The 27,998-nt window shown below is 40.5% G+C and overlaps 1 protein-coding gene across 1 annotated transcript; it reads right to left on the bottom strand.

Moving 5' to 3' along the window:
* Positions 1-41: 41 nt before the first annotated feature.
* Positions 42-27,998, bottom strand: si:ch211-159i8.4 (matrix-remodeling-associated protein 5). The gene is made up of 17 exons (XM_051419059.1): positions 27,428-27,998; positions 22,329-22,454; positions 21,597-21,733; positions 16,225-16,354; positions 14,457-14,695; positions 13,918-14,069; positions 9,510-12,713; positions 9,073-9,335; positions 8,323-8,605; positions 8,010-8,210; positions 7,191-7,709; positions 6,907-7,078; positions 6,474-6,740; positions 6,214-6,340; positions 3,761-3,841; positions 2,233-3,379; positions 42-1,510 (listed from the first exon to the last, which is right to left on the bottom strand). Exons 2-17 carry the CDS (start codon positions 22,413-22,415, stop codon positions 957-959), a joined length of 7,563 nt encoding a protein of 2,520 aa, XP_051275019.1. The 5' UTR covers positions 22,416-22,454; positions 27,428-27,998; the 3' UTR covers positions 42-956.

Below are 27,998 nucleotides of genomic sequence, written 5' to 3' on the forward strand. Positions count from 1 at the left end.
CAGGCAACTGACTGATCAAAAAAACAAACAATACATACATGTATGTTTTATTTTTTACTTATAAATTATATACTCGCATATTTTTTATGTGCACCTTTGTTTTAACAGCTACTGTAAGCTCACAATGTAGCTATTATGAGCCATTATGTTCCCACCGTTAAACATTAATAAATGACATTGATACATACATTCGCTGATACACACTGTAGAGCAGCAATAGGGTGCATTTGTATCCTCATAGAAAATAGTTATTGCTCACCAAGTTCATAAAATATGGCACTTTATAAGTATGAATAGTCAATGATATACCCACTCCACTACTCATTACTTGCTGATGAAATTAAGTTCACAGAGAAAAGTCTCTAAGGTGTTTGTTGTCTATTTTGTAATGTGAGCAACTAAATATTTGCCATGAACCGCTGAAATCACTGTAAGTTATAATTCTACCAACACATAGACAATCGTCATATAAGGGGTACACTTACATTTACTGTAGATATATCCCTAACAAGAGAGAGGAGTCTTAAGTTATTACAGTTGCAGAACAAGCTGTGTCAAGTTAAAATAAAATTGCACTGCAAGGTCAAATGTTACAAACTATCTGTATGGGGAATGTGAAATGGAATCAATGGGCTGCAAAGGCACATCTCTGAACAGGCAAAAAAAGACATGTTTGTCCAAAATGTAGGCTTAAAAGATGCTTGCAACATTTGCACCATAAAACAAAATACTACAGTTAAAAATTACAAAAGGTGAATGTTAACTGTGAAATCTACATTTCAAACTTCATTGTTCAGCGGAAACTGCTTTGCAAGGTATCTCAAGCCAACAGTCAGGTAGTTTCAGGTCTCTCTCCAGAGTTTCTCTATTATGCAGTATATTCAAATCTTCATGGAAAAACCTCTGTCCAGTCTTAATTCTATTGTGAGATTTTCCCATGTAATAATTATAATTACTCAGACAACTTGTAGGTAAGTAGATTTAAAGTCTGTGCCGAGTGCGTTTTTAGCGTTGCATTTGTAAATGCCAGAGTTCATGAGTACGGGGTTCTGTATGACCAGACTTCCCTCCTCTGTCATATGAATCCCCCCCTGCACTGTGAACCGGCTGTGTGGAACCAGTGTTGTGCGTCCAGGCAGCGTCCATGAAATATCCGGCTTAGGAATACCATTTGCAACACAGTTTAATGTCACTGGTGATCCCCGGCTGACCCTTGTTATTGAGGTCAGCGTACTGGTGATGCGTGGTGGGAAAACCATCACTGCAACTGGGTAGGATAGTGTAGATGAGCCAAAAGAGTTGGAGGCTTTACAGACGTAGGTTCCTTTGTCAAAAGTGGCGACGTGCCTGACTTGGAGGGTCCCATTGGCAAGAAAAGATACCCGGCTAATGGTTTGAGGTTTGTCCAAAACAAGACCATTAGGTAGGGTCCATGTGATTGATGGCTGTGGCCAACCATCCACAGTACAGGGCAAGTTGAGATTGAGGCCATAAGTGATCTTCATCCCACCTGGAAAAGTGAAATTATAACAGTATATTTACAACAAGTATATTTTATGCAAAAATAATTGCTACAATAAAAATACAATGCAATAAAATTCATAAAAAATCATAAAATGAGGCATTATGGCCAGTCTTCCCATTTATTCTTAATATACCTTTAGGGCATTGTCTAACCTGAGTTGTTTAGTCCTTGGGGTGAAGTTTTAATTGATTCTGTAAACTGATCACATTTTTCCTCTTTTCTTCATTTCATGTGTTTCTGTATGAGTATTGTAGGCAAAGTGGTGTGAACGGCCGTCCTATGAGTGGGGGGGGGGGTTCTCTAGTGATACTGTAGGTCCCACTAACCTGAAATTTACTGTCCCATAATTATGCACTTATTTTCATAATTTACACTCTTTTTTTGCAGTATGCGTGAATACGGCACAGGTATGTGTGTGTGGTGAGACACCTTACCACACACTAACCCTAACCCTGACCTAACCCCTTACTGACCCTAACCCTGTTGCTTGTTTGTCTGCATCTTAATCTATAATACATTTTGTCTTGAGGGAAGTCCTTCTCTCTGGCTTTCACTGACTGCAATATAATGTATCATTTATTGAATCGGTAGGCTTTAGCTGGTTTTTGGTTGGCTCTTGAATGTGACGTTAAAGGGGTCATTGCAACTCAGAATTACGTTACGTTAAGGAGACTTCTGCTTCATGAATTTGAGATGAAAAAACATACCTGTAGATCCTCTGATCAGTGGCTTTCTACCCGCCTCCAGCGAATAACGTTTCTCTGCTTGTCCTGCAACATTTTTTGCCAGGCACCGGTAGACTCCCTTATCACTTGCAACCGGTTGAGAGATCTGTAGAGTTCCATTACCCAGATGATGTATGAAGCGTTGGAGTCTTGCACCAGGTATTAACATTGTCCCATTGGGTAGAAGCCATGCAAACTCTGGGTTGGGTTTGCCACGAGCAGGGCACTCCAGGCTTAATAGCCCACTGCCTTGCTTTATTGGTAAGATTTCAATATTGGGGACAGCAAAACTTGGTTTCTCAGCTACTGATGCCACGTCTAATTCAACCAAAAGTGAGGCTTCACCCAGACTATTTTTAGCCAGACACATGTATCTCCCTTCATCTGTTTTTCTCACCCCTCTCAGCTCCAAGCTCCCGTTCCGGTGGACTTGGAAGCGACCGCCCAAGTAGGGTGTTGGTAGGGAGTGACCATAAGGAGAAACCCACCAGACTCTTGGTTCAGGTTTTCCTTCCACTCTGCAATCCAGGAGCGCTGTTTGGTAGGAAATAGCCAAAACCTTTGTGGTGCTCTTCCCTTTCATACCATTGATAAAGGGTTCCTGTGGTTCAACTTCAAGTTTCATGTTTTTAACATCATCACCAGCAGAATTTCGTGCCACACAAGCATATTTCCCTTCGTCAGCCAGTCTTACTTTTCTCACCACTAACGTCCCATCGTCCATGATCTGAAATTTTTCTGATGACATTGATATCACATCATTTCTTGGTGAGATCCACATGATTTTTGGTGTAGGTTCACCTGTTGCCTGACAACTCAATTTAGCTGATTCTCCTATCTTTGCCATCAGCAGTGATTGTGATTTTAATTTAATTTTTGGAGCATTTGGTCCCACTTTGACGCTCACTTTTTTTTCATCCTTGCCCAGTTTGTTTTTGGCAAAACAAGTGTAGTCACCCTCATCTTTTTTGCCCATTTGTTGGAGAAATAAAGTTCCATTGCCAAAAATAACATAGCGGCGGTTGCGAATACCGCTGTCGTCCGACTGAAGGGCATTGTTGATCAGAGTTCCATCTGGGAGACTCCAGGAAACTTCTGGATCAGGGAGGCCTGTTGCAACACAGTCCACCTTAAAAGGATACAAAGGAGTGAGAATAAGTAGATGAGGTAGAGAAATAATTGTAAAGAGGAATCTAGGTTAATTTCTGAATGAAGACCTTATTGGTTAAGGGTAATTTTTATGTTTTCCATATGCCGTTTTTTCATTTGTCTCAATGACAATGTCTGTAGTGTGTGTGTGTAGTGAAACTCCATCTGAATGATAATATATTGTAAATAGGCAACTATATAAACTTTGTAACATGTTAATATGTAAATGTTTTGTTGACAGCTTAAAAAAATCTATTTGTGATGCTTTAAGATCCATTCATTTATCCATTATCTATGACCACTTACTAACCATATACTAGCCAATACAGGTGATATGGAAAAGCTGGCTCCCCATAGTTACCTGGAAATTTTCTCCAAAGGTGACCCTGGCCTGTGCAGCCCTCACGTGTTCGATTCTGGGAGGGGTCATTAACACCTCTACCTGAAAAAGCAAATACATGAAGAAATATGAGCACATACAGAAAATACTTTTAAAGGTCCAATGTGTAGGATTTACAGTTTTTCTCAATTGTTTACACACAAATACTGGTAGTTGAGACACAATGACCACAACATGTAACTCATGCACCAACCCCCTGAACCAATTCTGCTAAACTACAAGCACAATTCCTGCTTTACACTCAATTTGCAGTTCTAAAACACACTTTTTTCAAAAGACTACTCCCAATTCTCTGCATTTGGCACAATTTTCATGAAGAAAATATCTTGTTTTCACAAGGAACACACTGTCATTCAAAATTCTAAAGTTAATTGCCCTACTATGCACACTCATCACAAAGGCAAATACCTGTCACACACTTTTACAATTAGCAATCAGAGCTTTAGCATAAAAGGGCGACAGGTTAGGGTTAGATATAGCAGTTGATGCTTTTCATGGCTGGATTTTCCATTCTAGGCGATATTTCCCTCGCTGCTTGGCCAGGGAAAACATTGCTTGTGATGTGGATGAGGTGCCGTGGCCAGACCGAAACAGAAGAGAGGATGCAGCATAGCATTTTTTTTTTACTGTAACTGTATACAGTAAATTCTTCTGTTGTTTGGTATGTAGACCACTGTATGTGCAATTTTGTGTTGGTTGGGATGTTCACTGTGTACGTTGTTTTTGTGGGAAAAATAAAATATATTTGTTACCGTGTATTTGTGTGTTCTGAGTATAAAAACTATATTCTCAAATATTTTACAGCACACCTTTGTATATACTGTCTGTAGTAAGTGTAACACTGAACAAAAAAAAAGGCCTAAGTCATTATGAATGGAGAAGAAGTGTTTTCCATTCATCATAGTGTTTTACATTGAGCACATTAGTGTTCAACTGGTTCTTATAAATGTCTATTCATATGATGGTTTGTGTGTGTCATTTGAAAACAAAATACCATTTTGAGAAGAAATAACATTGTTTTGAATGTAAAGTTTAATTTTGCTGGAGAATTGAGGGGTTTTGCCCATTGTGTGTGTAAACAATCGAGAAAAACTGTAATAACATCTAGCTGTATAATTGCAGATCGTGACTCCCTCGCTTCACCCTCCCTTTGCAAGCACGAAAGAGAAACTATGGTGGTTGCAAAATGCGTGAAAGCCCCTCTCTAGAGCCAGTGTTTGGTTTGTCCCTTCTGGGCTACGAAACATGGCGGTTCAACACGGCAGACTCTATGAAAGGTGACCTGAAGCATCTGTAGTCAAAGATGGCTCATTCTAAGGCAACAAAAACATAAAGTTTTCTATATTAAGGTTATTATACACTAACGAAAACATGCCAATTGATATTATATTCCATTTCTACCAATTGATCCTCCTAAATGTTACACACTGGACCTTTAATGTGAAAGAAAGTTGCAGTGGAAGCTTGGACAATACAGAGACAGACTTTAGTCAGGTATTGATCGCTGAATGGCCTGCGATTACAGTTTTTCCCAGCCCAATACAGACTGTGAGAACAGACCACTTCTTTGATTCTTGAAGGAAGGTATAAAGACATCTTTACAACAAGGCAGGGATTGTTGAATGAACGTGGTGTGGTGATGGTATGCCGGTGATCCATTTGGGACACCGACTTTTAAGAGGGGGGGGGTGTGACGGTCCCTGTCTAGTGTTGATGTGCTGATGTGGTTGACCAGTTACTGTTTTTCCTATGTGTCCTTGAAGGTACCATCAGCAGAGTACGGATTTGGAGCACCTGGTTCAGGCGCTCCTTAATGGATAAAAACCCAGTCTCAACTCTGCTCTGGTCTCTCTCTCGCATTCGGCTGCATCCCCGCCAGCAGCAGCAGCACATTCTCTTTGTTTGGTTTAACTTTAAAACATTTACACTTCATATTGCTCACACATCCACATTTACATTACTGATGTTACTGACTGACACACTTCACATTTGTACTTATAACCTCAGTTGTTTAAGTTAATATAATAAATTCACTCATAACTAGCCATCTATTTAATATTTAATCCATTGTCTTCATTGTGATAATTCTGTTTTCTATTTTAACATTTTAACATTGTACATTGTATTGTAGTTTACTTTTAGGTTGACTAGAACATCTGTCCAGGGACAACAGATGGAAAATAGCCTTCTGGCTAACTCTGGTGCATTTACAGGAATGTTTAATTAATTTACACTGTCCCTGTTAAAATAAACCAATAAATTAAAAAATATATATATATTGTGTCCTATGCTGTATTTGTCATAGCCTAGGAGCCGGGTTATGACAGTGTTCTTCAGGAATGAAACATAGACTAATGGGAAAGAGTTGGCAGCAAAATGAACCTGCCTGATGTCGTTATCTGTCCCGTTCATACCTGGAAGAGCTCCATGTCCTCCCCATTGGGCCGCTGAAAGACACACAGATAATTTCCGCCATCCAGCTCTGTTAGCTGAAGTATCCTGAGAGTCCCATTACGGAAGACTTTAATTGGTCTCTCCGGACTGAAGGCAGATGGGGGAGAGAAATGAGGTTGAGATTAAAGCAGTCACTGAAGTTTAATTCAAACTAAAACCATTTAATGTATTAAAAATTGGTCAGTCACATAATAATTCATGAATTTCCAAAGGACGTTACCTATATCTATGTTCCATGATGGTCTTGGAGGGTAGTTGCCAGATGGTCCCTCTTTTGGATCCAGTAGACTCTGGACAGTGAAGGTAGACAGCTGAACCGTACATAGCTGAGACAGAGTGCTGGCGGGATGGCACACCATGATGATGGGTTGGAGGGACAGGGAGAGGAGCAGGAGGCTGGCGGGAGATGGAGGGGGAATCTGCCCTCACCTCCAGCAGGACAGTTCTTTTGGCCATGCCCACAGCATTGGTGGCCATACACTCATACCTGTGGAAGGATTATTTGACTTGCTTAAGCAATTAAGAACACATTCAGATTTTGCTAGGTAGGTCAACTAAAACCAAAAACATGGCTTATGATACAGTAATTACACATATTCAACCAGTGCATAGACAGAAACACTGAATCATATGAAGAAAAAATAATTTCATACCTCCCAGCGTCAGCTGGCGAAACATTTTTCACATACAGCGTCCCATTGGGGAAGACAAACAGCCTGCGTCCAAGAAACTGGGATGGCTTGACATGGACGCCTGCTGGGAGTGTCCATTTCTGAGCGGGCAATGGTTCGCCCTTCACAGAGCAGTGGACATACACACTCCTGCCTGGTTAAATGTTATTTTATTAGTTTAGGTTACTCATTCTAATGTTGCCACCAGCCATATCACGATGAACAGTTTCTGTTATGTAAAATTCTTTTAAATTTCTGTACCATACCTGGCTGAATGATCACAGTATCCGTTGTTCCTTCACTGATGCTTGGAGGGAGCGCTGCCACATGGAGATGATAAGTAATTGTATCAGCACCTGCTGCGTTGCTTGCAATGCATTTATAGTCCCCTTTGCTGGAGAAATTGGGAGAGTGAATTTGCAGGGTTCCATTTTGAAGCAGAGACATTGCAGAGAGGACAGTGTGAACAGTCCCGACTTCACGCACAAACATCCTGTCTGGAAGAATCCAGGAAATTTGGGCAGGTGGTTTTCCCGAAGCAAAGCAGTCAAGAGTCACACTTTTCCCTAAGTAGACTGCTATCTCTGTGGACTTAGGCGGCTGGATCTTGGGTGCCTCCGTCTGGACAGCTAAGGTGATGACCATGCGATCTGATCCAAACCTGTTCTGGGCCGTGCAGAGATACTGGCCTCTATCCTGAAGCTGGATGTTTTTAATGACAAAAGTTCCATTTTTTAAGACTTCAAAACGGGAACCATGCTTGGTGTTGGCGGGTATGGTGGCACCTGAGAAGGGAATAAAAAGGATAAGGAGATAATGAGGAGGCAAAATTTTGAATTTTATTATTTTTCATAACTGACTATGCCACATTTTAAAACCTCTCTGACGTCCCCCCTGATGGTATAAAGATAGACATAGCTGCAGGCAGATTTGACTTGGGGCCAATGAGATAAATGAGCTGAAAGTCATACATAGACTGCAATCATTTTCCCTTGAAATGTCTCATTTTCCTATGTTGTATTATTTGCTTGTTGTCCTTAATTCCTTCCGTCTTTCTCAATTTTTTTTATCCCTCGCTCCCTTACCTGTGGAAACTTTGGTCCATGCGATGTTGGGTTCAGGATTCCCTGTTGCTTTGCAGGACAGGAACACATCACTCTCTGCCAGTACTGACACACTAGCTGTGGTTACCGTAGTAATACGGGGTTTCGCCCCACCATTTTTAGCTCCCAACACCCATGGGAAAGGAGGTGCAGCTGTGGGCCGCCGCGAGCTGATTCGTCCTGCTACAAAGATACATATAAACAGCAAAAAATAAAAATTACTGATTCAAATATATTAAAATATGCTGCTAATTTTCTATTATAAATACATTACTTCTATCAAAAGTGTACCTACCCCCAACAGGCCATCGACCTTCGTACAGAACTCCAGGGGTGATGGGGTGGTAAGGATAAGGGGTTGGGATGAAACCAGAGAATGATGATGATGAAGGTTTAGCGGCCTTTGGAGGTTGCATGGTGTACATATAAGAAGCAGTGGGTGCTGGTGGTTTAGGGGTGTAGGGTCTATACATTGATGAGTCGGGTTTAGGTGTGATGGGGGATGGAGGATTGTGGTAGCCAGTGCGAGGTTTTGGCGTCACTATCTTCCCTAGCTGAGCAATGCGGTCGAGCTGTGCCTGGAAAAATCAAAACCAGAATGATCAATTATTATGGTATGAACCAATTTGCCTGAATTAAATCCCATCTCTGGAATGGAATGACTTGAATATGAGGTACATCGTTTTTTTCGTGTGTAATAGCTGTACTGTAATACCAAAAGGCTATTGATCACACTAGTGTATGCTGATACTGTGGGTGCGAATGTGCCTTTATCAAAGCATACATTTTGTAATAGTCATTAGTCATTAATACCATTAACAACAGCCAGACAGCCAAACAGCCAGCATGCAAAATAGAAGGGCACTTGAACTGGTAAAGCTAAAGAGAGTTCAGCCATTATTAACGTTATTAATTACACATATGGTCAAAATGAAGTGAAAAAGCAAGTTAAAATCATAGGCTACACACTGAAAGGCAAATTAAAGCGCATACACAATTAGATTTATCACATACTGCATACTGACCATGACACCCCTCATCATACCTGTCTGTATCTGTTCCTCAGTCTTGATAGAAACAGTTGATCTCTGGTTTGGGTCCTGGCATCCACATGATGATTTAGATGATGATGTGACAGGTGGGGATTAGAGAGTGTAAATCTGGAGTTTCCTGTTGTTCCAGAAACTGTTGGTGTGGGCTTCACTGTTTCTGCTGTGATCTCAGGGCGGTTGGTGACAAGTGGGTTTTGAGCCCAAGGGTGGGGAAGAGGCCAAGGTCGGTGTGTGGGCAAAGGGTGTGATCCAGGACCTAGGAGCAAACATTTAATGAAATACATATCCATACATTCTAATTAGGATAAGAGTGACATATCATAACACTAAGTCAACATTGTATCTTTGCTATTGTCACAATTTGTCATGACACCCAATTTAAAAAAAAAAGCATTTAATAATGTAATCATTACAAAGCAGCTTTATTTACCATGCCTTTGATGAGGAAATGACCTTTGACCTGGCCAGGAGGGGTAGAGGGGATAGTAATGATGATAATTGTGTGAAGGCCAGCGGGAGGTTGGGGAAACTCTGGGAGGCTGGGAATGCCTGCCTGGATTCACTTCACCTCGTCTTCCTGTATTTCTGTCTTTGTTTGTATTTGTTGTCCTTGAAGTAGTAGTTTGCCCCCCTCCCTGTTTGTTCTGATGGAGCCAGGGATGAACTGGTTCCATTACTGGGAAACTGTAGATCTCAGGCATTGCCTTTGGCTTGTTTGGCTCTTTATCCTCTTTCCGTGTGACCTCTTCTCTTGTTCTGCCTCTTGTTGAATTTGATGTAAGGACCTTGGAATATGAAGTTTTTGCTCTGGTTGGTGTATTTTGTTCTAGTGTCGGTCGGATGTTAGTTCTTGGTCTATTTTGTGTCGTTAATCGGATGCTATCCTGTGCATTGTTGCTCTGTGTAACCCACTTCTTTTTAGATTCCTCTGTCTTTTCTTGCCCTTCCATTGTGGTCATTACCTCCCTGTCCCTTTCTTCCGCAACATTTTTATGGTCTCTGCCCTTTTCTTCAGTTTGCGTTCTGATCTCAACCCTCTGACTCTCAGATTTTTCCAATTTTACAGTGTCCTTCTCCTTTTCTTTAACAGTCTTTTCCGTTGGATGCAGGGCACTATCTAGCTTTGGAGTGACAGTCATCTTTGGATTAGGTAAATTCTGTCTACCTGGAAAGCTACCTACATGGGGATCTTTTTCTCTAGGTGGTGGGAATGTGGTAAGGTTACTGTCAAGATCATTGGTGGTATGGGATGTTTCACTGCTTAAATCTTCCTTGGCATCCAAACTATCACTATCCTTGTAATTATATTCTTCATTGTATTCGCCTTCATCTTCCTCAGTCTGATACTCAGCAGATAAGTTTTCATAGTTTTCTACTGTGGTTGGAATAGGTGTTGTTGCAGTAGTAGTAGTAGTAGTAGTAGTAGTAGTAGTAGTTGTAGTTGTAGTTGTGGTGGTTGTTGTTGGAGTGGTGGTTGTTGTTGGAGTGGTGGTGGTTGTTGGAGTGGTGGTGGTTGTTGGGGGAATAGTTGTTTGCAGCTTGTTTGATGAATGGTAGAAGGGGTGTACGTGCGGACGAACTCTTGTGATTGAGGGTTTTCTACGTCTATAAGGCGGCCTTCTCCTGTTTGACTGACCAGGAACAAGTTTGTAGTTCCTTCTCTCCTCTCCAGAGTGCTTACTGTTAGACCGATCGACCAACTGAGGAGTTACAACAGCAGGAGGGTCTGTGACAACTTCTGCTTTTTCTGCGATCCCACCAACATGGTGCGAGGTTGGTTCTGTACTTTTGGGAGGCGGAGGTTGTAAAACTTGCTGATTTTCTGATGTATCCAATGAGTCTTTTTTATTATTTGATTTCTTCTCTGTAGAATAGGTTTCAGTCTTAGCTTTTGTATCGATTTGGAAGTTTGTTGGCTGTATTCTAATATCAAAAGGGGTAGTAGTAGGGGGTAAATTGTTTGGAGTAGTAGCAATTGTAGTCGCAGTTGTAGTAGTAGGTTTGGACGTTCTTGTTTGGACAGTTACAGTGCTGGGCTCTGGTAATGACTGCTCTGTGGGCAGTGGTTTTGCCTTAGCTTTAGCCAATATCTCTGCCCAACGATTTGGATCTAATTCCTTAACAGATTTATTGGGTTTTCTCTTTGAATCTTTCATTCTTATCCTTTTTGAAAACCCATTAGGATTCCTTTGCTGTGTTCCTACCTTTTTCGGGATCTGCGTAGCAAAAGGACCTATAATTTCCTGGTAATCTCCTCCTGAACCTTCTCCTTCCTCCACGCCAACTGGCAAGATCTGCTGATCTCTCTCAGTCTGTACTTTGGACTTATCAAAAGCCTTTTCTCCTGTGACTTCCACCATGTGTGATAGCATGTCAACTCCATAGAGATTTGAGGCCAAGCAGCTGTATTCCCCTGCATCTTCTTGTGTCAACCTCCTTACCACCAAAGTCCCATTTTCCATAACTTCTGCTCGTCTTGTCTGTTGTGTGGGTAGAAGAATTTGGTTTTTGGGTAGGTACCACATAGTTTGACTTGGTTGGACTGAGGTCACCTCACATGGGAGAGAAAATGAGCGTCCCTTTTCAACTACTATTTTCTGCCCATTGAAAGCAGTGGGGCTGAGTGAGTGCTCTTTTATGGTGAGCCTCAAAGGCATCAAGTCCACACCAGCTTTGGTTCTGACCATACAGTGGTAAAGACCTGACTCGGACAGTGTGGCATTTAAAATCACAAGTTCTCCTCTTTCAGAAATTTCAATCTTATCAGTTGCATCTTCCACAATGGACAAATCTGGAAGCATCCACTCTATTTTCACCTCCGGATCAGAAGTGACAACTTTGCACTCCAAGTGAACCTTTGAACCATCGAGAGCAGTCTGAACCCGTCCTGCTGTCCCTCTGCGAATTAGAGCCCAGGAAATGGCTAGGTCATTGCCATCTTCTTGCCCTCTATGGCTGTTTATGTGCTTGGTAATTACAGTAGTGAAATCCATCACCAGTTTCTTGGTTGTTGTCTGCTGTCTGTTGAGTCTCAAAGTGACTCTGGGTTGAAGCAGCCACGCGGGTTCTGCTACCAAATACCCTTTTAAATCAGTGAAATATGGGGAATTTTCATTTATGGCTTGGGAATATTGATAGGTGACCTTGCTTGCATTTCCTCTCTGTTGGCCTCTCTCCAAGATAGCAGGGCTTTCATAGTAATATGCAACCAATTGCCACAGATTTTGCAGTGTATCTCGGTCAATCTCACACTCAAGGACAGTCACCAGTGAGACATTGACAGATAACTCCCCAGGTAAGAGTGGATTTACCATCCAAGTCATGGGTGAACTGTCTCCAGGGTGGCGCACTTCACATGCCACATGAGCACTGTTTCCATGGCTGTCGGAGAGAACAATCGTCAGATGGCCTAAAGGCTTTTCAAAATCACGGGTATATGGGAGGTCAGGCTCTGCTTCTGATTCAGCCCACACAGGATTGTCCCATTGTTTCAGGGGGGAGCGAAGATCTGGCCGTTCACAGGTAAGCTTGTCTGGAGTCAGTCCAAGCAAAAGGGTCCCATTCAGGGGTTGAGGAGAGGAGCACTGGGGGCAAGTCTCACTTGTGCCACGTTCCTTCTTGCATTTTATTATGCCTGGAGAAAAAGAGAGGAAGAGAGGGAGAGATAAAAAGGCAAAAGGACAAGGAACGATGGAAAAAATCCAAGGAATTGGAAGAAGAGACCATGGAGGTGAAAGGTTAAGGTGGAAAGGGCAGTTAGAGTGAAGTACATAAAGAGAGAGTAAAGGAAAAAGTGAGGAATTAATTAAGATTGGACATAGGAAAAAGAGGGGAGAAAAAGAAAAAACAAATCATGAATCTGGGATTATAGGGGTTTGGGAAAATGCAGATACAGTTTTATCTACACATGAGTTTGAGTTCAGTGAAGGTTCATGCATCCGCTAATAAAGTTCTGGCAGTCACAGTCCCTTATTTTCACATGAAGCAGGCCATACACATAATGATAGATTATCAACCGTTCTGTTGCTACAAACAGTTAACATATGGAACTCGTTAGATAGTAGAAGATAATTTGAGAAAACAAAACAATGACAACAACAAGACAAAGCACTTGTCATGAGAAATATTGAATGAGAAAGAAGGATAAAGAAAAAGTAAACAATTTAATCAATTTTCTTCATAGGCATATGGATCTAATACAGTCAATTTACTGAAAATAGCCGTGTCCTTCATATGTGGTGCAGAAGCTGGATGGCAGACATGCAGTACTATGTTCTGCTTCTGGTCACAAACACTTCTCTGAAGCCCAGAGATGCAATTTTGACTTTTGTGTCTATATAGAAATAGGTTACAACTAGGTATTAATTAATCTGTCTAGGACAGATTAATTTAATTAATTAATAGTGTTAATTTAAAAGATTATATTGTTTCACATAGTGTTTTTGCCTTGGCAGGAGCTCATCAGTCATGTTACTCAGTATCATGCTCTACATCTCCATTTCTGTTGTGACGGGTAGTGTTGTAGCTGCACTAAACAATAATTTAAAGGTACGTTTTCATGTGAAGTGAAAGGGGTTGCTAATAATAATGAAACCACAAAGAATGATCACCAAACTCTGCAGAAATTCACAGTGTAATAATATATCAATAATATGTCAATGTTGTGTTTCAGCTTGTTCTCCTAAAAAAATCAATGAATGCATGCTTTAAAGTTTACACTGTCCACCCTTTGGATAAAACCTTTTTGGCACCACAGAAGTAAAGAAGGAATAGTGTTACATTTCATAAAGGCTTAATGTGAGAAAATAACACTGAAGTACTCATTCATTCGTCCTTACCTTCATGTGTGGAGCTCCATTCTACCAACCAGTGGAGTTGACAGTCACAGGTCCAGGGATTACCATGTAGAGAGAGGAGCTCAAGCCTGGAAGCTGTCTTCAGTGCTGCGGCAGGGAGATGCTCCAATAGATTGTCGGACAGGTGTAAGTGTCTGAGACAAAAACATATATGTATAATTTCCTTCAGTTATTGGTGTGCAGGGTTTTAATCTTTGAATGTATTGTGCAGAAGTTAAGGAAACAAATATACTGCACTACCTATAAAGTATGAGGTACAGACATAGCAACTTTATACCTATAAGCAATTTGTGGTATCTATGTGTCTTCTAACTGACATTCCTGTAAGCATGCAAAGACAGACACAAGTCTTACAGGTTTCCATTTTATGCCTTATATTCAAGATATACTTACCAAGGATTAAACAAATATAGAAATAGATGCTTTAAAAGTACAATTTATGACAATATTTAAGAAAAAAAAAAGGTGGTTTCTATTTTTGAAAAAATCAAAAAATAAGATAATAATCTTGTATTTCTTACTTGAGTCCAGAGGTCCAAAAGCTTCCCAGTAGTGATACCGTAATGAAGGTATGAGGGTGGATCTCTTTGAGAAGGTTCCCTTCCAGTTGCAAGAGTTTTAGGGAGGTCAGGCCTGAGAAGGAGTATGGCTCTATAAAGTCAATGAGGTTGTGGTCCAGATGGAGACGGATCAAACCAACAAGGCCTTCAAACAGACCAGGGTTCACCGATGTTAGCTTGTTGTAACTCAACTTCAAGATCTGGAAAAAGACAATCAGTGTTATAGTGACATTTATTGAACATAAAAACTAATAAGCTTTTATTTAACAAGGGGACAGAAGGACACAGCCCTGATATACAATTCGCTTATGAAGTTGCTATGACTAAAGAGTTACCAGACACATTGCAGATGTGTCTCTGGCAAGCTGGCAAGTCCACATTCAGCAGCCTTTTAGCTCTGGTTAAGTCCATCCACTCCTCACAAAAGATACTGCCAACTTTAGCTTGCTAGATGCTTTAAATTTTATTTGGCTCCTTGTTAACAGAAAACAATAAGCTCAAAGTGGCTAATAGTAGAACAGATGTGCAAAGCAGCAGAAAAGCAGCGCTCTCAGTGGGTTTGGCTGCATGAACAACCCTTTTTACATTACACAGAGTAATGGATTGATTTTATTTCAGTTTTATATTTTGTTACTGACTGAGTCATTGTCATTAAACTGCACTAGGTGCGATTTTCCTTTAGAAAGTTAAGCTTAAACTTCATTAGTCCAAAACAAATTAAGGTTGCAACAGAACAGATCCCATCCTCATTATTTTGATATTAGAGGTCTTTGGGGACAATTGTTCTTCCTATAACTTATGTACAACCTAACCCAATTTGGGTCTTGATGTAATTGAGTCGGATGTATTGGCCTGGATCTTCAGTCTGTTTGAAATACAAATTTAGATTCTGATTGGACCCATCTGGACCCAACAAGACTCGATGCATTTGTAGTCAAGCAATCAAAGCGCAACTAATTACTGGCTTAAATGTGGTTTAGGCAGGGGGGAAATTTGATTTGGCTCTGTTTGTATGTTCCTTTGTTGTTAGCCAGCCCCAGTGTGGTTAGCTACTTTTATATACTATAGATATTTACACATCTCATTTTCTCTTTGTTGAGCATGTATCTCCCTTTGTAGAAAATAAATGTTACAGTTGAAAAAGAGCGAAAATTCAATGAAATTTAGTTTCCACCTATGGCCTTAATCTTGTTTGTTTTTGCTAATTGCTCCAACGGTGATTTGGAGCCAGATATAGAGAAGGTAACAGATGCAAACACTCAAGAGGGTTTACAAGAGACAGAAACTTAAGACACCACATGAGCAACCTTAAGTATTTAACCACTCTTAACTTTGATCTGCTGGAACCATTGGACCTTAACAGATTACAGGAAAAAACACAGGTTCTTGCAGTATAAAGTCCAAGAAGTTATGGGACTTGATTCTTTTTGATGGGCCATAATTAAGTCAGATATTTCAGTCGTGGGTGCAGGTCTGTCTGCTCTCAGGTCCATAAGGGCTTATGTCCATGGTTTACTAGTGCACAAAATGCAACAATCAACTGAGTTTCCAGTCAGGAGAAAGATGCATAAATGTTGAGGTTAAATAGCTCAAATGTATTATTATTTACCTTTATATAAACTAGTAAGGAACTAGAAGCCTGCCTAATAGTGAAGACACATTTAGAGTAAGTATTAGTATTATTAACTATAGACTATAAGATACCAAGATACACACACACAAACTTTACCTGTAATGATCTCAGGCTGTAAAATGCCCCAGGGTGGACTGTGTTAATGTCGTTGCCATGCAACATGAGCATTTCCAGTTGCCGTAGTGACCTGAATTCTGACCCCTCCACCTCTGTCAGGCTGTTATAACTGTTAGGGAGAGAAAATAAACAGGACCAGTTACTGAGATGAAAGCGTAACAGAGGGTCATTAATGGGGTCAGAGGGATAGGACACTAAAATTAGTTAGCCGTCAGTGCTTCCATGTTTGTCTGAGCAATGTGACCTTTCAGATGAAGGAGGAAAAACGTGGAAAGAATGGATAGAAAGAAAGAAAGAGGGATGACAGAGAGAGAGACGTCAGTCAACCTTTGACCTGCAATTATGTCTTAAAACCTCACCTTGTGAAATGTAGAGGAAACACACACACACACACACACACACACACACACACACACACACACACACACACAAGATCAAGGTTACTATGCTGCATCTTCACAACCTTCATAGATTGCATCAATGTACAGATGTGAGATTGCCCAGTATACAGAATCAGAATCAGAATTTCCATTACATATACTCCAGATGTAATAGACATACAATATATTAAGAATATATATAATATATTAAGGTTTAAAATGTACAGTTTAAAGTCACACTTTCAAATGTGCAAAATGTGCAAAAATGGCAAGTGTAAAGTGACCATGTCTACAGTATCCATGTGTAAGGTGTCCATGTGTAAGTGACCATATGTACAGTGACCTTGTGCAGTTTCTGATTGTCTGTGTTTGAGGTCAGATTACAGAGAGGATGTGTCTGACTCTCTGAGGGAGGCGTTGTAGAGTTGGGGAAGTACCGGAAATAAACAAATCCGCTGTCCTAAGAAACGTGAAAGATTTTTCTCTATTTCTCAGTTCTCTATTTCTGGCTATTGTTGTAACAAATGTCTAACTTATATGTAAAATTTGAATAACGCTGAGATCGCCGTCCATATAAGGTTCATCAGTAACTGGAGGCCACTGCCAAACATCATCAATCCAACTACCAACGCTGTGAAACACACAAACCGATCACCGGATTTTTGTATATGTCAATCAAAATATAAAGAACTATCAAAAAACCTCTCCTAGAGTCTTCCGGTTTCAGCACATCACAACAGACTTCTGTCAGAGTCAAACTGATTGCCAAGTACATTATAGAACAGTAGATGCCAGAGCCAAAGACATGAAATTCATGAAAGGAATACAGCTGAGCATGTTGTGTATTGGCAGCTGCCGACAGCATTTGACAGATTTCTGTGTGTGAGAGTTAGTCAGGCCTTCCAACACCAGGAATCAGTACAGTATTGTCTAACGGCGTCTACTATCCTACAATGAGTTCCCAAACTGTAAAACATTCCCTGGGTGCAGTTATCCCTTCCCAATTGAACACATATGGGAGATTCTGCATTTTTCCATTGCCATCAATAAAACAGCCAGCACAATATATCATCTAGTGGTCACTTTCATCCAGAGTGTCTTTCCTTTCCATAATGCACATATTTTCAGTGTAGGTTTCCCCATTGGGAACTGAACTTCGAACCTTGGCAGGGCTTTTTCTTATACCATAACGAAAGCTGTTGCATTCCTTCAGCATACAGAAGCTCCAAGTATTCACATAATATATTTCAAGAAACAATGAAGCTGGTCTAACATTTGATGGTCATCACATTAAAGACACTTTGGATTGGTGGTTTTTAGCAGTCATGTGTCCTGGTATGTGCATTGACTTGTCACACAACTTTGCAAAGCCATCAGTGGTTACAGTTCATAAATAGAACCTCATTATTATCTTTTGGGGCATTTTATGTCTTTATTAGATAGAAATGGTAAAGAGATGAAAAGAAATGATGGAAAGAGAGAAAATTGGCTACGGTAGTCATGCTCAGGGAGTGTTATTTTCAGTATTTTAGGGGCTTTCAGCAAAATGTGTCCGTGTTAAAGCTCATATTGGCACTAGTAAACGACATAGCAGACTAGGCACCAAAGTTAAGTATGCTTGAAATGAACTAGTGTGCCTCTAGACATGTCTGACCTTGTCTGAGGGCAAATGTGTTTGTGTTGCCACTCTTGAAAGTAGGGCAAAGAAGGCCAATTTCATAGACTACTTCTCGCTGCTGCATAACTGACCTCTCTTCAAGACCTCTGTGTCTTTTGCATATCTTTGAAGTCACAGAGTTAATCATACTTTTGGACGATCTCCCCTCAGAGGCATTCATGGTGGTGCACTCGTTTGTAAAAGTAACATAAGTAGTTGGGTGAAGTAAAGACAGCTTCAGCACCCTGCTTTCTTACTTCCACACACCTGGCCAATCACTGTACAAAGTCGACATGTTTTTTGGGATGTTTTTCATGGGAAAGGTTTGGACAAAGAGGTTTCAGATGCCGTTGGACAAGCATGCCAAGGTTTGTAGGCTCTTCTCATACCACTGTGCCTTCACTTTGTTGTTTGTTGTTGCTGCGCTTTTGAATGTAAATTGTAAGATTCAGCAGTGCCCAATTACAAGTCGACTAGACCTTGCAGCCAACTATTACATGCGCTACCTTGCGTTTTGTGGCAGTTTTGTTAACTTTTCACCTGATTAGAGATCCCTGGAGGAAGTAAATCTGATTTCAGCCTCATTGATTGCAGACTTGTATATGCTGATCTTCATAATTCATTACTGTATCATAATACACCACATGAAGAAATAGCTGAATGTTAAGCCCCCACTATGCCAGGCTCTCTGGCTGTTAGATACACCAATCCCTCACAACCGTAAATCCTTGTGTGTTGGTGTTGTCTCTAGGTGGCCCACACATCCCCATTGAACAACTGGCACCACAGTTCCTTTGAAAGAGGATAGACGCCTGCATTTATTAAAGCAGTTTTGAATTCAAACAGCATTGCTCTAAACTCAAACTAAAGGAAAACAGGCCCCAGAGTGTAAATAAAACATACAAACATGCCTGGTGTGAAGATATACCAACAGTTTTGCGTTAGAGAGTAAATGCGCTTGGTCTGAACCCCAGTTAACAGGGTGGTCTAATGTTTACAAAGTTAGAGCCTGTTAGGCCCTTAAAGGTTTGATCCCCCTCCAAATGTCTGCTCTGCTGAAGTGTCCTTGAGAAATTCCCTTTATTCCCATTAGAACAGACGCTCCCTTCTACCCCACACATAGAAACAACCATCAGGAACCAATAGGGAATCAGAAAAATAGTATACAAAAGTGCAACATCAAACAGTTCTCTGCATTGAATTAGCATACATGGTAAACTGACAGCTGTTTGTTCAGTTTTGCAATTGACTCGCTAAGCTTCACCCTTAGTTACTGTTGCTATGCCTGTCAAGCTGTCTGTTCTCACCCAGCACACACGCTTTTTACAATGAGGATGGTGACAGATTCACTCAAATTTTTTGGTAAGCTTTGAAACAATGACGAGTTCTTCATTTCAGACAGAGATACACGAACGCAGCCTTCTCGTTTCTAACTGGTGCATGCCGACTGAAATGATAACTGTCACTGGCAGCTGTATCTAGCAAGTTAAATAAGCCAACACTGGCACCATGAGTTGGTCTAAAATGCTATCTTTGACTAACTTATTAATATTTCCAGCTGTCGTTTTAAAACAACAATCCTGCAAAACAGTCTTAAATGTGCCAGTTCCAGGCAAAAATTCAGCATCCTCAAAGGTTTGTAATAAGGCAGATGAAGAAACAGCATGGTTCTTTTATTGTATTGTTGAGCTAGTTAGAACAAGGATAAATATAACTTCAGACTTCAAATCTATGCTTTCTTGTTCATACTGTTTGGACATTTTCTAAGGTAAAAACTTTGGCAGGACAGGACAGAGCCGCTATTACATACATACATTACTACACAGTGGGAAAATACTACACCATGGATGTGCGACCATTGAAGCAACATTATGTACATATTCCAAATAATTTTGATGCTATACTGACTTGTAAGAGGGTGAGAGCCTCTGTCATTACTCTCATTACACCTGTTCTCATGCTATAAACTTTGGTGTTGGGAGAAGTGCATATTGCTTCAAGGCACGCCAACAAACTTGGAACCAGCCTCTCACTCATTGTTAGTGTTGCTGATACTGTATGTGAAATCATGAAATCTTTGTAACCTTTTGATCGTTATGTCGTGGATCTGCAATGATATATTCCATGTGTCTGTTAATGTGTGTTGTATGTGTGTTTTTGGTGTTTCTACCCTGCAATGTGTCTTCACAATGGTTTAAGACAGATCCAATAAGCTATGGGCAAAACGCTCTTGTTGTAGGAATCTATTACTTTATTCAATTTGACGTTAAGAGGTTGGTGTAATTTAATATTAATGTAGCACTTTCTGTTGCCAAGCCCTTCCTGACGTAGTTACTTAGTCCCTGTAGTGTAATGCTGGCTATATAAAACAGCACATGCGTTTTGATTTAAGATGATCTGGAATTCACTGATGGCTCCCACATTACAGGAGAGCATATGGAGACATTTTACCTCCTGTTGACTGTAGCTTGGCCCTGCATTGTAGCTTTTGTGACTGTTTACCTACTGAAATGCTCTATCACGTCAAAGAATTATATCCAGTCGTGAAGAGAAGCTGCTCCAAACACAAATGTAATGCACCTAAAAGGCAGTGATAGCTGTTCCCACGACAGAGCCCCGCACGCGAATGGAAAGCCTCCTGTGAACAATAGTGTAGCTCTGGCTGCTGCTTGCCAAGTAGCTTGCCATGTAAATATGTATTGTTTGGAGCCAATTATTAGACAAAGGCAATTTGTTATATACAGAACAGTGGCTGGGCTATTTCTCTGCTGGGCTGGAGGGCAGTGAAAGCTCCGTCCAAAATACAAAGACCCACATGGTAGTGATTAGATTTATCCCCTCTGTACTCACTTCAGTACCACATGCTGGTGCTAAGCCCTTATCTTCTGCGTTTAAAGCAGATGTTGTCAAATAAATGCACCACAGGCTACATACTGATTATCTCACTGATGGTACTGCTGTCTTCGGCCTACAACTGGCTTCTTTTGTTCTTAAGGAATGTTGACATTTGATAAACCGATGGCAAGCAGCAATATGTTTTTATGATCCCACCCCTAAGGCAAGAGATTAATTTCTCTGTCGGATCTACAGCATAAAAAAAGTGGTCTTTAAAGAACAGTCAAGACACTATCTTGCAAACCAATAAGCACTTGTCTCAGCATTTTGGTTTGTGAAAGAAAACACTTCTCACCTCCACCACATTCCACGCTGTTTCCTGTAGAGTGGTTAGTTTTGTTGCCCTTGGGGAGCCATTGATAACAATGTCTCAATCCTTCTGTGTGCATGTGTGATTATGCATAGTGATTGAGTCTTACCCCAGATTGAGCCTCTCTGTGTCTTTAGGAAATGTGTTCGGTATGGTGGTGAGGTGTCTGAATGTACAGTGGACCTCTTTAGCACCTGGACAGCTACAGCTCCGTGGGCAGGATGGGATGGCCTCTACGGGGGAGATCTACAGAGGAGGAGAGGAGGTATGCAGGAAAAAGGGCCGGTAGGATGAGAGGAATGGGTATAACCAGAAAGCAATCAGATGGAGACGGTTAGGAATAAAAGAAAAGAGGGGGCACATACGATAAACGAGGGAAGGTATGATATAGGAGAAGAAAATTTAGAAAATCAAAAAAGATGAGATAAGAGAAGGAGAAGCAAACAGATGAGTTCAGACCTGTGTAGGCACTGACAGTTTGGAAAGAAATCAATACTAATGAAAGTAAATAGACTCGAGGCTTATATAAAATAGATCAGGCGTATTAACATCTCAGAGCCAATATTTGTCTTATTTTCAAGATAACTTTAGAAAACTTTCTAAAGAAATGTATATAAACTTCATTCATTGACCTAAAAATACTTATATTGTGTTTTTCTTTAGCAAACTTAATAATCGCTGTGGCATTTTCTCTGTAAACTGAGTGGTTTCCCCAGTGAAATATCAGGACAACAACATTTTCTTAAAACTCCAATAGGCTGGCTCTTTTTTTGTACACTGGGTGTCACGTTGTAAGTGACTTTTATGTAAGATGTTGAGAGCTTCTGCAATGAAGATTTACCGTTTGCCAAAGCAGTGATGAGAAGAGCAGGGGGAACCACGCTGCAACCAACCTGCAGAAGATGTTGGAGCACCACCACAGCGCCATGACTGGATGGCTGTCTGACTGCTTACGTCATTAATACACCTGCAGGAAGGGATGAAGAGATTTAGATGCACAGTTTTATGTCGACAAATACTGAACATTTTAAATACTAGAGAGGATTTAATCCAGGGCTGTTGTAGTGGATTGTACAGATGGGTGACAAATTAAAGGTAAAACCTGTATAAATGAGAAACATGACAAGAAATAAAGAGCAAAAGAAAGAAAGTAAATTCCCATGATAGCATTAGAAAGACTGAGAGAGAAAGTGAGTGAATTATCCAGAAGTGAGTAAGTTGACAACTGTAACAGCTCTCCCAATACAAAACTATTCGCCCTCAAGGTTGGTGAAACACGTCAGAGAGGTTTGAACACTCACTTAAACCCTGCCTGTCTACTTTACTGTTTTCCTTGGGGAACTCAAATCCTTTTTTATCCAACATAAACCATGTTCAGAGCTAGGAATATGTGTGCATTTGAAGACGTGCAATAGACACCTCATCTGTCGGCATCGGTGGATTAAAGACTCAAAGTCACACTCTGGTAGCTCAAACAAACAATGGAAAATAAAATTTAACACAATGCAACACAATGCGATAGTGGAAAATAACCACTTAACATTGGCATTTGTGGTTTTGCTACGATGCCAGGTGGTTTGGAGCTCATAATGTTGGTTTAAATGTTAACATACCCCTTTGAGGGTATTACATACCAATTACATACAACCACACTCACTGAAATTGACACTCACACACCCCTACATACAGGTTCGATAGTTAATAAACTCAGGAGGGAGAGAGAGAAATGATGGGAGCAGGAGGAGAAAGAGAAGCGTTCACAGGTAAAACCAAACAACACATATTTTAAGTCATTAGGGGCCAGTTTGGGGTTTCTGGTTTCCACCTCTATCTCTGTTCTCTCCTCACATGGAGGCAAATTCACTTAACAGATGTGTGTGTGTGTGTGTGTGTGTGTGTGTGTGTGTGTGTGTGTGTGTGTGTGTGTGTGTGTGTGTGTGTGACATTTGTGGCAGAAAGAAAGGAGGAAATTGCCCTAGAATTTGACCTGGATCGTGTTATTCATAATTATATAATCATGCTCTGTCCCTTACTTACTTACTTACTTACTTACTTACACACACACACACACACACACACACACACACACACACACACACACACACACACAGCAGTTTTGGCTTCCTGATCTGACAAACACGTTAGCCTACCAAGAGGTCAGTCAGGCTCACCATTTATTTCAGTGGTGACAGTTGAGATTCAATTAATTAAAAGATTTGTTTTTTAAAGTGACAACTGGTGAGAAGAAATAGAGTACAGTCTCAGTGCCAAGACAATCAGGTTTCTTTAGTACTACATTAGGGTCTACAAGGTGGAAGCCAAGGACATGTTGGCTCTGCAATACTGTCCTTTCACCAATGTGATGAATTAATGTCAGAGCAAATAGGACTTCTACTTGTAATGTCAACCCAGACAATATAAAGTACAGTAGGCTAGGAGTCTGCAGCCATGCTAGCAGCTTTGTGAGGCCGTACGCCAATAGCGCTTTCCAGGCATTCCCATGCTGAATCCAGAATTTCAGAACTTGAAAGAACGACTGCCAAATGTTTCAATTTAAGTTTTTGGGGTGTGTGGAACTGGGACATTTTTTCATGAAAAAAAACACACAGCTGCTGATTTTATTTATGTATTTCTTAAGAACTTAAACACCAAAGGCCATTAGCTATATTGCACTGGATGGAGTGAACCAATGACTAGCACAAGTATGAGTGGTTTGTTCCTAATGTTTTAGATAATAATCCAAATATCTAGAGATTCTATTAAGTACATATATTCCTCTAAGGCACAGTAGTACAACCTCTCCTGTTTCCGACAATCATGAAATAATTTTTTGCTTCCTTTCTCTTGCTGGCAGTATGAGTTTGGCTCCCTGCATAGCCCATTCACTGATCATAAAGCAGCCCCTATAGAAAGGAACAAAGGGGTGAATGACGGATTTTGGCAGGAATTTAAGAAAACCATGTGTCAGTGAGCATATGATTTTGATAAGCAGGAGGTGGAGAAGTGTTGTGCTCTGCCACTTTATCTCTGTCTGGTGAGAATCTGGGAGGGGATTTAAATGTACAGGGAAACTGTTTTCTCATCTCTGCTCATCTGTTTTCTCTTTCCCTTCTTGCCTTGTCATTCTCTGTTTTTACATTCTCCTCTCATTTCCTTGCTTGTCCTCTCTCACTGTCTCCAAAGTACTAACACAGGAGAGCTGGTAAAGCCATTAAAGGAGGGCAGGAGCAGAGACCTAGCTGGCTGACAGCGTTTACCTGTGATTATAACCCCTGATAGTAGAGGACTGACTGAACTGACACCTTTATTGCTCTGTAAAGTCAAGGTATAAACTGTTGCATCAACAGGATTTAGTCTTACCTGAGCTGTATTAAAAGCGAGGGTCGCTGAACAGCTGTGTATAACATCTAATAAAATGCATCCAGTATCCTTTCAACATGTCATTTAGATCATAGAACTGATGACCACATTTACACAGCCAATATGGGACATTCATTGTGAGCCATAGGTACAGTGTAGGACCAATGTCAGATCATGGCTTTTTAAAAATGTTAAGCATGAATTCTTATGATCTTGGCCCCATGGTGGCAAAGTCATTATTAGAGACCTGAGGGCACAAGTTCAAGCTCCTGCTGGAGTGTCCTTGACCACAATAATGAATCTCGAACAGCTCAGACCTTCTGTTCTGAACGTAACCCCGACCTTTGACCTCCTTGTGGAAGAGAGGATTTCCCTCTGTGGATCAATAAATGGTTGTTGCTATACTGGCTGTAGATGCACATATATTGACAGGAAATCAGTGTAATTTGAGTGTGAAATTTAATTCTTGTCCTAGGAAACAGCAGTTAAATCAGTTTCCTAAGACGAACTATTGGCAGCTAAGGGTTCTGCTACAGGCGTGGTTTAACGCTATAGCTGTGTGTGTGTGTGTGTGTGTGTGTGTGTGTGCCGACGTGCGTGTGTGAGAAGTGACTGTTTGCTCGATGGCTGCTAAAGAGGTTAGCGACGCTGCCAGAATCAGCTATATCGGAACCGGAGAGTATTTTTTTCATTGAAAAAAGAGCAAAGAACGGCACTGAAGGCTTTTCTCGATGGAAAACATGTTTTCTTGGTTCCTTGATCTGATTGGTTGAGGTTTGTCTGTGATAGATGTTGAGTGACAGATGGTTCAGCCAATCACCTGCCATGTATTTTTTCTTAAAGTGCCAGCCCTTTTCCAACAACAAAAACACATTCGACATCATAATTGCATTTATGAAAAATATAACCATGCATCTTGTTTTTGAGACGCCCTGTGCAATTACCCCATGAGTGAGGGTAATGTGCTATCATGCAACATCCATTGGTCAATAATCTACTAACGACTCTATTAGTGTATATGTTATACACCTAAAGTCCTTTAGAACTGATCAAAAGCCAAATCGGACTACTTATACATGGTGTATTCCTTAAAGAATGTCTGAGTGAGGCCAATGCATCTTTATGTCAAAAGCTTTATGCTGACTGCCAGCCAAGTCACAGCTGCTCTATTCAAGATAACACATGTCAAGAGAGGAATACAATATGATTCCCACATGTTTTCCATGCAAGCCTGTAATATCATGTGCTGCCCATATATCCTCATTCAGAAAATCTCTTTCAACATAATTTGTGGATTTGTGTTGCTATTGGATACCAACCGTGTCTCCAAAAGGTTAATTAGCAAGTTGAACAACAATGTTTTATGACTGACAAACATATATTGGTACGTGATAAAATAATTATCGCCAGTCCTACTCGCTTCACCAACATCTGGCTTATGGTCATTTATTTAAATTTATTACATTGTGACATAACTTTTTCATATTCTTTAAAGACTTCTGAGGCTGAATATAGTCCACTTTGGTTTTAGAAGTCCATTTTATTTATAGATGTTGTAAAACGTGAGTTAAAAATATGAAACAAATGTCCTCATTTTGGTTTTTGTTTCACGAAGCAAAGTGGGTATATGGGATGACAAACACAATCCTCTTTCTGGATGTTAATTGATTGCTTTAACTATTTTCAGATTTGCCTTCCAAGTATTGGCTGTAAATCTCTCAAAGTTTTAGCATGGCTTGCTAAAGTGGCACAGGAAAGAAGCTCGGGTGGACAATCTAGGCAAATTCTAGCAAGTTCTATTAGCCTGTGGTGTATTATGACTGAAAGCTGGTCCCCTTTAATCATTAAAACAAAGCTGCATGTGGCTAATAAATACTTAAGAGTGTATTTATACAGAGCGTCTGTTTGCCTTAAGTGCTCATTGGTACCAAATATGAGTGAAATGCATTTGGTTCTGGTTATAGTAAACAAACTTTACCAGCAACAGGCTGTGTATGACAGAAATGTCTGTGTCTTGCAAACAGTGTATCAAGTATAAATATTTGCAATTCCTGATGCTCTTTGAACACAACATGAGAATCTTTATATAGTTATTGTTGACTTTTTTTTTTGGTGGCTGGAGGATTACATGCAAAGAGTGGCTCAGCAGACCGAAATAAAGACACAAGTCCATCAACAGATGAATTACTGTGACACCAACTACATCTGTCAATACATGTCAGTAAGTATGAAATCAGATTTCAAAGCTTTGATGTGGCAAAGATGAATATGGTCCTAAAACTGTCACTTTTGCAGCCGTTTGACACCCATTGGACACCTGCACGTTATTTAACTGACAGTTTTAAATGAGAACAATTAGTCATCAGCCATACATCAACTTCTGTCAGTTAAGTGTTCACAGTCCTGGAAGAAAATGACACTCATACTCATACAAACTTTCAGGCTAAGAGAGATTTTAAATGAGAATCTCCATATTAAAACCAGAGATCTGCACAGAAAACATTAACCCAAACAAAAGCCTCTGTTAAAGTTACTTTTACATCTGGGAGCATTTAACAAGTTAAACCTCAGGAGACTCACCTGGAAATTCCTCCAGAGGGGGAAAAAATAAACAGTTTAAGTACAAAATAGACCCCAAAACAAGTCCTTTAGTTTTGACTGCAGGCTGGAAAGTCAGAGTTTTACAAGAAAAACAGGAGTAAAAAAGTATCCAGTTGATGTTTTAGTCCTGTGGATGTTTGCTGACTTGTAAAGCCACCGAGGTCCTGATGTCTGTGAGGGAGAGAGAGAGGGGATGCAGTGCTTTCTATGTGTGTGTGTGTGTGTGTGTGTGTGTGTGGGGGGATTAGTTTGACCCTCTGTTGGTCATCTGGATTTCAGATTAACTGCTTTCTCGTCCCGTTCTGTAAGTGTGCGGTGAGGAATGCTGCTTCTCCATCCCCTCCTACACCTACGCTCCTTCCTTCACCTCCTCCATTCATCTCTTCTCCCTCTCTCTCTCTCTCTTTCTTTCTCTCTCTCTTTCCCTGCTTTAACTACTACTCGCTCTCCCTCTTCACACAGGCGATCCTGGTGGAAACATTATCACTTTCCTGTCCTTTTTTTGCTATTTTCTTTCTTTCTCCCTCCCTTTGTTTACCTCCTCTCTCAA

The sequence above is a fragment of the Dicentrarchus labrax genome, unplaced genomic scaffold, assembly GCF_905237075.1.
Source record: "Dicentrarchus labrax unplaced genomic scaffold, dlabrax2021, whole genome shotgun sequence".
NCBI classification, from domain to species: domain Eukaryota; kingdom Metazoa; phylum Chordata; class Actinopteri; family Moronidae; genus Dicentrarchus; species Dicentrarchus labrax.

Coding starts and splice junctions, on each gene's coding strand:
- si:ch211-159i8.4 (XM_051419059.1), bottom strand. CDS start 22,415: ATGGCGCTGTGGTGGTGCTCCAACATCTTCTGCAGGTTGGTTGCAGCG. Junction 21,734..22,328: donor CATCACTGCTTTGGCAAACG/GTAAATCTTCAT, acceptor CCTCCTCTGTAG/ATCTCCCCCGTAGAGGCCAT. Junction 7,079..7,190: donor TACTGTGATCATTCAGCCAG/GTATGGTACAGA, acceptor ACATTTAACCAG/GCAGGAGTGTGTATGTCCAC.